This window comes from Tupaia chinensis, unplaced genomic scaffold (assembly GCF_000334495.1).
Source record: "Tupaia chinensis unplaced genomic scaffold, TupChi_1.0 Scaffold000077_1, whole genome shotgun sequence".
NCBI lineage: Eukaryota > Metazoa > Chordata > Mammalia > Scandentia > Tupaiidae > Tupaia > Tupaia belangeri.
The window spans coordinates 3,466,590-3,482,611 of record NW_006159538.1 but is presented as its reverse complement, the minus strand read 5'-3'; the positions used below and the strand labels follow the sequence as shown (position 1 = coordinate 3,482,611).

The 16,022-nt window shown below is 44.5% G+C and overlaps 1 protein-coding gene across 1 annotated transcript in view; it reads left to right on the top strand.

Moving 5' to 3' along the window:
* INSC (INSC spindle orientation adaptor protein) overlaps positions 1-16,022 on the top strand; it is a 141,747-nt gene that overhangs the window by 48,522 nt on the left and 77,203 nt on the right. The window contains exon 3 of the mRNA XM_006142526.1: positions 15,593-15,938. Within this exon, the coding sequence (XP_006142588.1) occupies positions 15,593-15,938 (346 nt within the window). The remainder of the gene's footprint in view (positions 1-15,592; positions 15,939-16,022) is intronic.

Below are 16,022 nucleotides of genomic sequence, written 5' to 3'. Positions count from 1 at the left end.
AGGGGGCAGCGGCAGTCCTCCAGCCCAGAAACTCAGGAGTCAGCGCCGATCCTCTCCTCTGCTTCATGCTCAGATCCTCTCATCTCCCTCCGAGATCATCCATGGCTTCCTGTGCCCTGTCGTTGCCTCAGTTCTGGCTTCTTTCTTCTCTCTGCTTTATAATCATCATGTCCCCATACATCACCCTCCTCTCTGGTATTTAACCCCATGCTAGGCCTTTTCTACTGACTCTCTCCATACTTATGCCACTGTCCTGATCTAAAAATGCTTTCATTGGCTCTGAATTACCTTCAGGATTGAACCCGGATCATGGCTTTCATGGTCTTTGATCAACTGGTCTCTGTCCTTCTCTCTTCAGACCTTCCTAGTGGCTCCCTCATAGACCCTTGATAGTCCAGTGAAACTTACTACCATATTACTTTTCTTTTTTTTTTTTTTTTTTGGTGCCTCTAGGCCTTTGGGTACTTCATGTCCCCTCTATGTGGAAGTCCTTTAGTCCTTGTTATCCTGGCCAAATCCTCTCCTCTAAGAACGCGGGCAAATGTCATTTCCTTTGTATAAATATTCCCAAGCAAAGTCAGGCTCCCTGTTTTCTGTGATTGCTAACCATCCCCTTCACAGCTTTTTGATGGCAGTGTGGTATTTAGTTGGTAAAAGTCCAGACCCTGGCTTTCACAGGCTTGGGTTTGAGGACTGGCTCTACCACTCACTTACCATGTGACTTCTCCAAACAGAGGTTTCCTCATCTGTAGATGGGAGTAATAATAGTGCTTTACCTCATAGGACTGAGGCCAGGATTAAAGGAGATCATGTCCATAGAGGGCTTAGCACACTGCCTGGCTCCTTGGTGGAACCCAGCACGTTAGCTACTGCTTAAGTATTGCCAGATTGACTTGTTGATGCTCTCTTGGGTTCTTGGCTGAGTTCTGTGAAGGCTGGAATTTTCTCCTGTGCAGCTTTGTAGTCTCAGCTCCCAAGACAGGACAGGCACTGGACAGGCCCACAGAAACCAGCAGGAGACCAGGGTTTCAGGCCTGGTGTGGGACTTGGTGGGTCAGGAAGCTTCTTCTGGCTTCTGCATCTGGAGAAAGGACCTTTTGTCCTTGGAATTTGCTCACAACAAAGGTAAAGAATCGCTTGTCAGAGTCTCAGGCTTGGGGGTGGCTCAAAGTGACGATGGAGAAAAGGAATCTAAGTGGTGGGGGCTGGAGGCCAATGAGGTTTCTGGGTCTTTGCACAAGGTGTCGTGACTGACTTTTGGAAACCTTCTAGTGGTGTTTTCTATCCGATCACCTGTAGTTCATAGAACTATGCAGAGATATCAAGATGACAATAGACACAATGGATCTGCGAACTCTTTCAAATGAGTCACTTTGGCAAGTAAAATGTTCTCCTTAAAGTAGGGAGGAGAACAGAATGAGAATTACAAAGCTAAACCTAATTTTAGTTTACCTGTCATATCCTATATTGCTGCCATGAAGGCTGAGGACCAACAATGGGAGTAGCTGAGTTTGTGCACGTGAGAACAGATTTATCATTTAACCTGATGACACTAAACATGGCATCTGAACAGAGCACAGCCTTTTATGAAGCTGTTTAGTGCAGCATTTAAGAACGGGGTTTAGGTAGGATGAGCTGTGTTCTGAGTCTAACTGCATGTATACAAGCTGTGTGATCTGAGGCAGGTTACTTGACCCCTAAGCTTCAGTGTCCTCATCTGTGAAAATAAGAACATAAGGGTACACTCCTCACAGGGTCTTTGTGAGAATGAAGTAAAGTTACTCCACGGGAAGCAGTCCACATGCTAATTAGTACAGGGCCCATCCTCAAGAAAGATTAATGTAATGATTATTTATGTCCTTAGACTCTCACAACCCAACAAGACAGATCTTATAACAGCACAAGCAATTGTTCTTATCATCGATAGATTTTTTTTTTTAAAAAAAGGTTTTGCCATAGTGTGCGTGCACTCACCAGAAAGAGACAGAGAGAGAATAATGGGAGGGAAAGTGAGAAATCACTCCTTTCGGGGACGGCCATGTCCCAATCCCTTCTCCTTCATTCCCCTTCCTGGGACTTTGGGCACATCTGCATATGTGCCCAGCTGAGTCTTAAGCCACTGGATCCAGGACTCGAACTGTAGCCAGCCACGTGGGAGTCCAGCACCTTAACCACTACACCACCTGCTGGGCCCACCATTTGATAGATTTTTAAACTTAGTTTAGTTCCATGAATATACATGGGGTACCTTCAGTGTGTCAGGCTCAATGTTAGGGTGGCATGTAGGGAGGACAAGACAGACAAGAGGCCAACCCTGCCTTGTCTAGAGGATAAAGCAGGATTTTCAAGTAGTTAGATAATTGAGACCAGTATATGATAGAAAGTCAAGGTGCCACCAATGTGTGGGACACAAAGGACATGAACTCATATAGGGGTCAAAAAATCTCTTTCAGTAGAGACTTCAAGGCCAAGACTTCAAGAATGTATAGGAGTCGGCAAGGTAAAGAGGAGGCAAGGAGAGAGGGACCAGTGAGTGCAAAGGTTGGGAGCCTGGAAGTCATGGCAGAGGGACTAAAAGAATCCCATGTGGCTGGCACAGTGGTTAGAAATGAGAGGAAGGCCAACCAGTGACATTGTGGTTAAGGCAGTTAGATCCCACATGGCCAACTGCATGGTTGAAGTCTCAGACCCAGGAGTCTGAAAAACATGCCCAAAATCCCAACAGGAGAAATAGAGAGGGGATTGTGGCATGACTATGCCCCATGGCAGGGTGCTTTTTTACTTTCCCTTTCTCTCTGTCTCTCTCTGGTGAGTACATGCACCTTCTAACAACAAAGAAATAGAAAAAGAGAAACAAGAGGAAATAATCAGGTCAGGGAACTAATGCTCAGAAAGGGTAACTGTCATATGCAAGGGCACACGGCCCTTAGGAGGAGGGGACGTGGGAATAGCAGATGGTGTAATGGTCGTGTCATGGCTGGACTCCCACATATTCAACCACGGAGTCCTGGACCCGGTGGCTTAAACTCATGCTGGGCGCACGTGTGTGTGTGCCCAGAATCCTGAGAGGAGAATGGAGGAGAAGGGATTGCGGTCTGGCCATCGCCCCGGGGGGTGATTTCTCGTTTTCTGTCTCTCTGGTGAGTGCATGTGCCCTACAGAAAAAAAAATTGTCTCAAAAAAAAAAAAAAAAAAAAAAAAAAGGAGCATATGGACCCAGAGATGATTCCTAAGCAGGTGTCCTTGCTGCTGACGTCATCACACTAACTCTCATCTGTACACTAGAAATGCACACACACACACACACCCTTTCAGAGATAAAGAAACATGCCATTCGTGAGTTAATGACAGGTCAGGGAGTATTTCTAATGTGTTCTCCCAATCAGAGGGCATCTAAACTGTCAGCGTTTGACAGTTAGCACTATGGGACTCCGAGTCGGCAGGCAGGTGGCAGCTGTCAGGTGCGCACATCAACTCAGTGGACTGGAAACAGTGATCTTGAGTCAGATGCAGTTCCTTGTCTTTGTGACACAGAAACCAAGAGCCATCGGTGCTGGGCACACTGGGGAGGTGGGGAGGTGACAGGCTTTGGAGTCAGGTGAACCTGGACTGAGAACTTGACGTTCTTAGTGACTAGCTGCAGGAACTTCTCGGAGCTTCCATTTTCCCCTCCTCTGTAAAATGGGGGTAATAAATGGTGTTTCTGTGAATACTCGTTAGATATTGTATGTGCAAGTCCTTGATATGTGTTTGCTTTGCAGAAACTATTCAATAAGTTTCGTTTATAGCTTCCTTGGACCCATGTGACATTTAAAAAATGATTTACTAGAGTAGCCAAATCCCTCATTTTTCCTTAAACACTCCTAATGTCTGAGAGAGGACCACATCCTGAAGAACTAGATGTGACAAAGTGACATTAGGTCATGGTCTTAGCTCCTTTCCTAAGTGACTCCCTGTTATGTGCTTAGAGGTATATTGGTGCACTTCATTTCCTTTTCCCCAGCACACCTGGGTTATCCGAAATGTAGGATGCACTCTTTTACCATGATATACCGAACATTTAATTAACAAAAAAGTATATGGAGAACATATACCAAACATTAGGATGAATAGAGAAAATGAGAATTTCTGTCAGTCTGAAAACTTCCATTGCTTCGGCTTAGAGCAGAGGTCAGTGCACAGAGAGAGGAGCGAACACAGAGAGTCTCAGAGGAAAAGGGACCATTCCCAGCATAATAGGTGGATGCAGAGTCCACTGGGGAAGAGAATACCTCCTTAATGTTTCTGGCATTGTACAGATAGGTCAGCAGCAAGTCAGAAACAGGGCTGCTGTGGAATGGTCCACACCAGGCCCTGGTGGAAGTTCTACACTCAGGGGGTGGTTACAGATGGCGGGCTGGAGAGAGAGATTGTCTACCACTTACACAGAAGGCTCTGTGCATGGACAGACCTGTGTTGATACAGCTCAGCATAGATTCAGAAGCAGATTGGAAGCAATAAAACCTTGAAATATGTAAACAAGATCTGAGTACTTACATTTCCTTTAGTTACGCTTGGCCCATGCTTCACAGTGCCTTAGAGGATGGGGCGGAAGTTAATACCCTGACCACATTGTAAACTATTTATAGTTTGTTGCATAAATAATCATGCATAAAGTAACTGTTTAGTAAACAGTTTATAGTTCACTACAGAGCACAGGTTAAATCATTCTAAATTAATCTGTGGATTGTTTTTATAAAGCTCTGAGTGATGGGGTCTTCCAGTTGGATTATAGAGAGGTGGAGCCAGCTGACATCTGGTGACAAGATTCTTGGAGGACTCAGGAAGTATTCTGTTTGCTCAGAGTAAAACCCAAAGTACGTCCAGTAACTTTCCAGGCCCTATGTGATCTGGCCCCATCCCTTCTCCGAGCTCACCTTCTACTGACCTTTCCCATGCTCATTCTTGCCATGCTCATCTCCACACTGCCTCCCTGACAAACTGGGCGTACTCCTTCCCTCTGCCTTTTCACTGGCTGCCTCCTCTGCCTGGAACATGTAGCACCCATATTCCAGCCTGGCTGATTCTCTCACCTCCTTGGAGTGTTTGCTCAAGTCTTACCTTCTCAATGAACATACTCTGACTCTGACACTTATTTAAAATGGCGATTACCTCCCTGCCTCCCATAAGAGCAACCCTGAGGGAGAAAGTACCTACGGTCTTGTCCATTTCTCCATTCTGTTGTGATTTGGGGCATACACACAAACACACTCAGTGTGCCTTTCAAGCCTTTGAGGTTGTGATTTGAACCATGGTTAGCCATGTGGGTCTAGCTCCCCTAACCTCCCAATGTCCTTCCGCCCTGGCTAGAACTGGCCCTGGCCTGAGTGAGAGGCACCTGCTTGATGAGGCCGGGGAACCAGTCATTGAGTGGCACTAGGAGGCAGGGATCCCTGAGCTTACAAGTCCACTGTGTTTCATCTTCTCTGTGTGTCTAGAGTAGAGCCACTGGGGAGAAAGGAGTCTCTGTCTAAATAATCTCTAGAAATGCAAGTTTCTTAAAGCTCATTCTAAAAGAAAACCAGAACCTGCTTTCCCTCTGGTGCCTTGTCCAGACGCATTTCTGAGGCTGTCACCCTGGAAACGGGCTCCTGGAAACAGACAGGCTCTTGCAAACTGGTTTGGCCTGAAGGTGGCAATTACATCCCAGGGCCTATCATTCTGCTCCTCCCTCCTCCCCAGAGTTGAGGCACAGTCAGTGGCTCACAGTTTCCTCTCATCTAACACTGCTCATAAGTATCCCCTGCAGTTCTTGTTTGGGAAAATACCCCACGTCCCTGTGGTAAGGCTTCCTCATCCAGAGCTATGCTTCTCTGCCTTTGTTCGCCCCGGGGGTGGACAAGGTATCCAGAGGCAGGTGAAGCAAAGGGGCTCAGAGTGGACTCTGCAGTCAGAGAGAACAGGTTTCAATCTTAGGACTACCACTTTTCACTGGAGTGATTTAACTTCCCTGCATCTCAGTTTCCTCCTCTGTAAAATGGAGAGAGTAACACCTAACTTCCACAATTGTCCCAGGGAGTAAATAATTCATATAAAAATATTCCATGCTCAACACATGCTGGCCATTATTATATTGACAGTTATCACTAGGAGACTTTGAAAAGTTCATGGGAAAGTGGAATTACAGTACGTTTTTATTTTGTTGTAAAAAATTGCATTTTCCATTAATTTTTTAAGACCCCTCTTATTATAGGTGCTAAATATTTGGGGGAAGAGCAGCATTTTTGAATATCTCCTTTGTGCCATTCAATGTAGTAGACCCTTCACATTCACGCTTTAACTTCATTCCTTTTTCACCCCGTGTGAAAGTTTTCCTCATTGGAGAATGACCAAAAGGGGCCTCAAGGGAGATTTCTGGGGTCCTGGTAATAACTTTGTTTCTCTTTCTGGTACTGGATAGGTGATGTGTTGAGCTTATACAAATTTATCAAACTCAGCTCGATATTATGATTTGTTCATTTCTGCGTATATCTGTTAAATTGTAATAAAAATATCAGAAACAGGGGAGGGGGCAGAAGCAGCTTGCTTCAGTTCACACAGATTAGGAGAAGCCGGAGGAAGAACCAGCTCTTCCTATCCCTCATGCCAAATACGTCAACCCTGCTGGCTCTGCCTGTGTCAGCTCTTCTTATACTCAAGGCTCTCAGGCTGAGGACTGCTCAGTCCCGAGGAAGCTCTGGCTAAAGGCCTGCCTGTTCAGGAGACTAAGGATGGAGCAGGGTCACCATGAGCCAGTTAGAGAGGCCTGTAGAGGAGGACCCCTGCGTACCTAAGCACAGAAGGCATGGGTCCAAGAGGTTTCCCTGGGATACAGCCCGTAGTGGACTCTTTGGCAGATACCTGGGCTTGACCAGGAGACAAAGACAATGGAATGGCCATGTTCCTTTTGCCTGAAAGAAGCTGGAAGTGGGAGGAAATAAAGGGATCCCCAGTTGGGATAGGGTTGGAAGCTGATTTTTCAAGCAAAAGGCATGGAAAAATGAAATCAAAGTAATTAGCTCATTTCCATGCAGAAAAGTTTTGAAATCCATGCATAGCTTTTTTTCATAACATGCATTTTCCATGAACTTCTTGAAGATAGCACGTGTGTGTGTGTGTGTGTGTGTGTGTGTGTGTGTGTGTGTGTGTGTGGGAAGGGGGTATAGCCCATTTAAAACCTTGCTCCTCCAACCCCACTTGATAACCATGTGACATGGCCCAAATTACCTAACCATTTTAATCTTTAGTCTCCTCAACTGCAAAAGAAAAAAAGGGGGGGCATTAAATATGTATATATGTATACCTGGTTTTCATGAGGTAAAAATGAATAGTTGATGAAAATATTCTGGTCTCTAGACACAGATGCCTTTACTAGGTGGCAATCATTCTTAGCATTGAGGTAAAGAATCATTTACACAGTGAACAGTGTGTGTGTGTGTGTGTGTGTGTGTTTGGGAAGGAATCCACAGGGTAAGGTGCCCTCCTTAGTGTAGGGGGCTACGAGTTGGGGCAGGTGCTACGAGTTGACTTAGCATTGCTGAAGTTAACCTTGCTCACTTGGTCAAGGTGCTGCCTGCCAGGGTTCTGTACTACAAAGTTACCTTATTTCCTCTTTTTTATACTGTTTTCTGTCTTATTATTATTATTATTTTTTAATTTGAAAATGAGTAATAAGTACAGCCCACGCTCAAGACCTACTGCCTCTGTTTTTAATCATCAAGTTTATGTGCCATAAGACCTGTAAACACACATATACTTATCCAAGCATTTGCTTACAGTAGGGTTAGGATTAGGGTTAGATTGAGGGTTAGGGATAGGGATGAATATTATGGTTAGGGGTTAGGTTTAGGTTTAGGGGTTAGGGTTAGGGTTATGGTTAGGGTTAAGGTAGGGTGAGTGGTATGGTGAGATTTAGGGTTAGGGCTAGGATTAGGGGGTGAGTGTTAGGGTTAGTTTTCAGGTTATGTTTACGATTTTGGTTAGCATTATGGTTAGGGTTAGGGGTTAGGGTTAGGGCTAGGGTTAGGGTTATGGTTAGGGTTAGGGGTTAGGGTTAGGGTTAGAGTTTAAGAATAGTGCTAGGGTTACAGTTACAATTAGGGTTAGATTTAGGTTTAAGATTAGGGCAAGGGGCAAGGATTAGGCTTAGGGTTAAGGTTTGTTCTACGGTTTCAGTTAGTGTTACGATTAGGGTCAGGACTTAGGGTTAGGTTTAGTGGTTAGGGATAGGGTTAGGGTTCAGGTTCTGGTTACAGGAGGGTTAGTGTTAGTGTTAAATTTAGGTTTAGTGTGAGGGTTAGGGGTGAGGGTTAGGGGTAGGGTTAGTGTCCGGGCTAGGCTTAAGTTTGGGTGAAGGGTTACATTTAGGTTTAGGGGTTAGGGTTAGGTTTGGGCCATAGGGTCAGGGTTAGGGTTACGGTAGGCTTAGGGTTAGGGTTAGATTGAGGGTTAGGATTAGGCATGAGTGTTATGGTTATGGTTGGGGTTTGGGTTATGGTTTGGGTTAGGGTGATGTTTAGGGTTAGGGGTTAGATTTAGGGTTAGGGGCTAGGGTTAGGGTTATGGTTAAGGTTAAGGTAGGGTGAGTGTTATGATGAGATATAGGGTTAGGGCTAGGGTTAGGTGTGAGTGTTAGGGTTAGTTTTCAGGTTATGTTAATGGTTTAGGTTAGCGTTACGGTTAGGTTTAGGTGTCATGGTTAGGCTTCGGTGTTTGGATTAGGGTTAGTGTTAGTCTTATGGTAGGGTTACAGGTACAGTTAGGGTTAGATTTAGGTTTAGAATTAGGGTCAGGGGTTAGGATTAGGCTTAGGGTTCGAGTTTGGGCTACAGTCTCCATTAGTTTTATGGTTAGGTTCAGGGGTTAGGGCTAGGTTTAGTGGTTAGGGCTAGGATTAGGGTTCGGGTTTTGGTTACAGGAGGGTTAGTGTCAGGTTTAAATTTAGAGTTAGGGTGAGGGTTAGGGGTGGTGTTAGGGTCCAGGTTAGGCTTAAGTTTGGGTGATTATGGTTAGGGTTTGGGGTTAGGGTTAGGGTTGGGCATTTGGGTCAGGGTTAGGATTAGGGTTACTGGACGCTTAGGGTTAGGGTTAGATTGAGGGTTAGGGTTAGGCATGAGTGTCAGGGTTAGGGTTGGGGTTTGGATTACGGTTTGGGTTAGGGTGATGGTTTTGTTTAGGGATTAGGTTTAGGGTTAGAGGTTAGGGTTAGGGTTATGGCTAGTGTTACGGTAGGGTGAGTGTTATGGGGAGATTTAGGGTTAGGGCTAGGTTTAGGGGTGAGGGTTAGGGTTAGTTTTTGGGTTATGTTTACGGTTTTGGTTAGCGTTATGGTTAGGGTTAGGTGTTAGGGTTAGGTTTCAGCATTAGGATTAGGGTTAGGGTTAGGCTTACAGTAGGGTTACTGTTATGGTTAGGGTTAGATTTGAGTTTAAGATTATCGACAGGGGTGAGGATTAGGTTTAGGGTTCAGGTTTGGACTACCGTTTTGGTTAGTGTTACGGTTAGGGTCAGGAGATATGGTTAGGTTTAGTGGGTAGGGCTAGGTTTATGGTTCTGGTTCTGGTTACAGGATGGTTAGTTTTAGGGTTAAGTTTAGGTTTAGGGCGAGCATTAGGGGTGAGGGTTAGGGGTAAGGTTAGGTTCTGGGCTAGGCTGAATTTTGGGTGAAGAGTTATGGTTAGGTTTAGGGGTTAGAGTTAGGGTTTGGTGATAGATTCAGGGTTAGGTTTAGGTTTATGGTAGGCTTAGGGTTAGGTTTAGATTGAGGGTTAAGGTTAGGGGTGAGTGTTAAGGTAAGTGTTGGGGGTTTGGTTATGGTTTGGGTTAGTGTGATGGCTAGGGTTAGGGATTAAGTTTAGGCTTATTGTTAGGGATCGGGTTTTGGTTTAGAGTTAGGGTTACGGTTTGGGTTATGATAGGGTGAGTGTTATGGTGAGATTTAGGGTTAGGGCTAGGGTTAGGGGTGAGTGTTAGGGTCAGTTTTCGGGTTATGTTCATGGTTTTGGTTAGCGTTACGGTTAGGGTTAGGTGTTAGGGTTTGGTTTCGGCGTTAGGATTAGGGTTAGAGTTAAACTCACGGTAGTGTTATGGTTATGGTTAGGGTTAGATTTAGGTTTAGGATCAGGGCCAGGTAGGGCCAGGTAGGGATACATAAACTCACACCCAGACACACAAATCCAGGCATCCAAATAATATAGACAGACACTCAGATGAATTCATATCCACAAACACAGACAGAGCCGGAGGAAATCAATAGCTTTGTTATTCCACCTCTCCTACCCACAGAGTGGTGAATCGACTAGGATTTTAATTAACGTGGCTTCCGAAATCCTGTTTTCTAATTTCTAAAGATCAAGAACTGAGTTTGCCTCTGTATGTGTGGGATGGGGGTGGGGGGAATGGGTTTGACAGATGTGTGAGTTTGGGATCTAAGCAGGCCTCCCAGGATGGGTCCTGACCTCAGGTATTAGGTGAGTCTGACTCCCTTTTCCCCTTTCCTGGCTCTTGCCTGGCTGCAGGGGTGGGGCGGTCCATTCCCCTCCATGCAGATGCTCCCAGAGCTCTTCTCTAAGTGTGCCAAGTGCAGTCCAGGTGCTGTACTTAGCCATGGCAACCCCGTCCGCTGTCTCAGCATGTCCAAATGTACCTAGCTCTACACCCACCTCTTCTAAGCACCTTCCGATGGTCTCCAGCTGGAGGGGACAACTTCCTCTTTGGATTCTCAGAAGATCTTTCCTCTAAGGGTTGTATTGCCTCAACTCTGCTTAGTCATGTGTTCTGTGTATTAGAAAAGATTCTTTTGGCTAGAGAATCAATAGAAGTTACCTTTTGCACTCATCTCCCTAGTGTCCAGATGATCCTGGAGTTTCTTGTGGAGCAGCTACAGCTGCCATCATTAACATGACCCACGTTCAACAACTCCAGTTTCTGTGTCTCTTGGGTCTAAGTTTCACAATTTGGGGAGAAGCAATTGCATTAGGCCAGCCTAGTTCAGAAGTCTGTCCTTAAATCTACAACCAATTATTGCTAAAGGTGCTTTCACATAGGCCAGATCTGGCCACTGGGAGATCACCCTCTATTTAGGAAGAAGAGCCTTTTCCAAAGGGTAGGGAAAAGTGGAAGCCTGAGAACCATCAAAAAGGTGACTTATGTAACTTGTCTTTGTAATTGACAGAAGAGGGAGGAAGGGATGCTGATAAGATAAAGTGACAGATGTCAACTAGAGAGTGTTTATGGAGTGAATGAGTCAATGGGTGACTTGTTCATTTGTGTCTCTTAAAGAAGTCCCTATCATTTTGCCTTCCTAGTTGTGCCTCTTTAGAACACGATGATCATGTGTTTCTCCATTCTTTACATCCCCTTTCATCTTATCAGTCTTGGGTCATTCTCTGGGCAGCTTGAGTGGTGGAGGCATGTCAAGTCTTCTGCATGGGTATAGAGGGATGGCTCCACAGACCTGACTTGTTCACGGGCATACATTAACTGAGGAACATATACATTGGGCACTGGAAAGAAGCCAGATACAAGAGCTCATTTGTCACAGAACCCAAAGAGTTCCAACAAACACAGCAATTACCATGGAATGTTAATAGTGCTCTGATGGAGGATGCAGGGACTATGGGGAAACACAGCTGAGGCTTTTCAGAGGAGGTAACTTTAGAGCTAGGTTTTGCAAATGAATAGGAGCTTGCTGAGTAGAGAAGGAAAGGGGATTTCAGTCCAGGGAAGAGTTTTAAGTTCAAGGCCACAGGGGGTTGCAAAAGAGAGTGGATTGTCTGGGAAGTAGGGTGATTGAATGAACCTGGGGTGGAGACAGTATGCTTATGGCAGGGGCGCTAAGAGTTGAGGAAGATGAAAAAGGGAAAAGTGTGGGAAGAGATACTGGGACCAGACTTGAACTTCTCAGGGGTTTGACTTAGCCAGAGGGCAATGGTTTAGGGGTAGGGCATTGAAGGATTTAAGCAGGGAGTAACACAAGGCAATGTCTCTGTAGAAACCCCTAATATGTTATTGAGGAAATGTAAAGCACTGATGTTTTTGGAAGTCAAAGTGGCAACATCTGTTGAATTATAAGCCTGTTCTTATCTATGACATAGAATTAAGATAGTGATATGTAAGGGCAAATATATAAAGGTGTTTATTATCACAATGTTTATGGTGGTCAAGAACTGGAAACAAAATGAGTTTTTATCAATGGGAAACTGATCAAATACTTTGCCATATAGTCACAACATGGAATAATTTTCAGACGTCCTAAAGTATGTTTTAAGGCTCCACTGGATGACTTGGAGGGATCTCCATGTTCAGAAAATAAAAAATGCATCAAGATGTGTATATATTATAGTCACATGTGGAAAACAAGAGATGGGTCTGAAAACCCTCTCTCTCTCTCTCTCTCTCTCTCTCTCTATATATATATATATATATATATATATATATATATATATATATATATATGTTTATAGTTATTGGGAAAGTCATGATGTATTTTTGCATAGAAAAAATATATATACACTTATAAATAAGTGTATAGGAACCTAGAAGTGTGGAGAAAAATATGAAATGAAACCACCAGGTTACCATGAGTTGGCAGGTGAGGGGTGTGAGGGTGGAGCATGGATAGAAGAGATGCATAAGACTAGAAATTGCCCAAAAAGAGCACACGTAATATGATCCCACTTACGTAAAGTTAAATAGTGTTCATAAACATGGAATGGGTAGCAGAGTCCTGTGATTTTATTCAGGTGATTCTCGTTTGTCTGTCTGTGTATCTATCTGTCTATCCATACACAGCCTACACACATATATGCACATACATGTATATATGTCTATGCTCACGTTCTTTTTTTAAAAAAATATTTATTTATTTATTTTGGAGAGGTTTTTGCTATAGGTTTTTGGAGAGGTGTGTGCTTGCTAGAAAAGACAGAGAGAGAGACAGAGAGATAGAAAGTGAGAAATCACCCCCCAGGGGGGATGGCCACACTGCAATCCCTCCTCCTCCATTCTCCTCTTGGGATCTTGGGCATGCATTCATGTACATGCGCCTGGCATGAGTTTAAGCCACGAGGTCCAGGACTCGAACTGCGGTCAACTACAAGGGAGTCTAGCGACATAGCCATTACACCATCTACTGGTTCCTATTTATTTATTATTATTCTCGCACAACTATATTTATTGTGGCATTATGCTCACATTCTTTACAAAATATAATTACTATCTTTATGAAGGGAAGAAAGAAAAGTCATTGGTGAGTTTTTGTTTTCAACAATTTAAAAGCAATTTCTGGCTCAGCTGCGGAGGTGCAGGTGCTTGGGCACCACAGTTTGATACTGGAGCCACTGGGGAAGGTCTTGGGTTCAGCTGCCTAGTCGACCTGAGCACACCTGCATGCCTCTGAGTACTCCTGTGGTGCTGGCTGGCTGGAAGGCTGGAGGGGGAGTGTGGATCGTGACATGGCAAGACCCCAGTGGGGGTCCCTGTCTCCCTTCCATGAAATAAACTTTAAAAGTTAATAAAAGGCAGTTTCCTATAAGAAACCACATGTGCAATTTTCATGGTTAACTATTAAAAGCCTTGTGGTTAAAACTTAAACTTAAAAGTCTTATAGTCAGTTATGTTTTCCAGAAATGCTCCTTTTCATTTAATAACTAAATATGAAGACATGCTCTTAGCCTTGATAATGGGAGCATGCCTTCATAATTTCAACCCTACTGATATCTTTGCCCACCTGCCTGGCCTCATGGGCCCAGTATTTGCTGTACTGATTTAGAATAAAGCCAAGTCCTCACCTCGTCATGCACAGTCCATGCAGGACCTGCCTCCTCCCTCCCCGACTTTGCTCTCACCTCCTACCCCATCTCAGCCAGCTCTTGTCCAGCTACGCTGGCTCCTTGCTATTCCTCGTACATCTTGACAACACTTTTGCTCCGAGCTTTTGTGTTTGTTCTCTGTCCCTGGAACAGTTTGCCCCCAGATACCCTCGCAGCTCCCTCTTCACACCCTTTAAGTCTTTGCCCCAATAGTCCTTTCTCAATAAGCCTTCCCTGAAACCTACTATTGGAAAATGCAGTGCCTGCTTCTCCTGCCACCAGCCCTCTCGGACCTTTCTTGTTCTCTCTTCCTTCATTGCACTTTCTATTATATACATATCCTATGCATTGCCTATTTATTTTGAAAATTGTCCTTTCACTTGAGCATGACCATTGCAAGGAAAATTAATATTTGCGATTATAGCCCAGGTCCTAGAATGATACTTGGAATATGTAGGTACCGAGCACACAGTTATAGAATGAGTGATTAACTTGGTGGCAGGTGGAGATTGGCTTGAGGCAGGTGATATTAGCCACAGAAAGATCAATCAGTGGGGTCAGCAGGTGGCGTGGGGGTTCAGGCACTGGACTCCCACAGGGCTGACCACAGTTGGAGTCCCGGACCTGGTGGCTTACTTTCTTTCTCTTTCTCTGTGTCCGACTCTCTCTAATGAGTGCATGAGCCCTATAGCAAATGAAATAATAATAACAATTAATAAAATTAAATAAATAATTCTTAAAAAAGTTATTGATCAGGCAACTGTATCAAGCTGAAGAGAAAGGGACTTGAGCTCCATGTTAATCACTAACTGCATGTCTTCTTCTGTTGTGAAATGGTGGTAAAATCTCTTACTTTGAGTTCCTTATTAGTTTGTCTTGACTCTTTAGGCAGATCAAAGGGAGTGTGGAGACTTGACATCTTCTCCAGTGGCCGGCTCTTATTAACTGTGAGACACTCAGCCAATGCTCATTGCCTCACTAATGATCTACTATTACCGACTTGTATTTGACTAAGTGAATTTTAGAGTGAATTTTATTTGATTAAGATTTTAGGGGATAATGTATGTTCTCATAGTGTTGTACTAAATAAAGTTAATTTTGTTTCATTATGAAAGTCATGTATTTGCTCACTATAGAGAATTTGGAAATTAGAGGGAGGCTGAAAAAAAGTCTTTAGTTTTCCCATGCCTTTAATATTTTAATATCTCTGCATTTTTTCCCTAGACAGATTTTTAGATTATGTGTTTATACTTACACGTTTGTGTACTACTTTCTCCGCTTTATTAGCACACACATTTTTCTTTGCTACAAACTTTTGGACAGTATTATTTTAAGTAAATGCACACTCTATAATCATGTGGCTGTAACTATAGCTCACTTAATACTAGGTTGTTGGACAAGTCATGACATATTTTTCTGTTTTTCTATGCAAACATGCGTCATGACTTTCCTGAAGATCTGATGTAACAGTTATTTGATATCAGGCTTTTTCCATTTCCCTCTCGTAAGGAATAGTGTAGGTATCGTCTGCTACCCTGCTAGGCATCACTAGCGGTCATTCATTAGTCTGGTCATCTGCCCTCAGAACTGTGCCTCAGTCATTATTTGTGAGTCAGAGATCATGACAACTGGGAGGATTAAGGTTCAGGAATGGAAGACACTGCGCTAAGCGAGTCCTAGGTGCTTAGCAGACATCAGATGGCCTGGGAGGGAAGCCTTTGGAAGTGGTGGAGTGCTATTAATGATCAAATTCCTGATTGCAGGCTGAACCTAATGCAGGTGGACTCTGTTCAGCGCTGGATGGAGGACCTGAAGCTCATGACCGAGTGCGAGTGTATGTGCGTCCTGCAGGCAAAGCCCATCAGCCTAGAGGAGGATGCTCAGGGTGACCTCATCTTGGCCGGCGGCCCAGGCTCTGGAGACCCCTTGCAGCTGCTGCTTAAGCGCGGCTGGGTCATCAGCACCGAGCTGCGCAGGATCGGGCAGAAGCTGGCCCAGGACCGCTGGGCGCGCGTGCACAGCATGAGCGTGCGTCTGACCTGCCACGCCCGCTCCATGGTCAGCGAGTACAGCGCGATCAGCAGGAGCTCTTCGCAGGAAATGGGCCAGGTCAGCTCTCCTGGGGTGGGTGTGATGGGCGCTGGGGTGGAGATGCCTTTGAGAGGAGTGCATCTGAATTGTGTGCCTCAAATC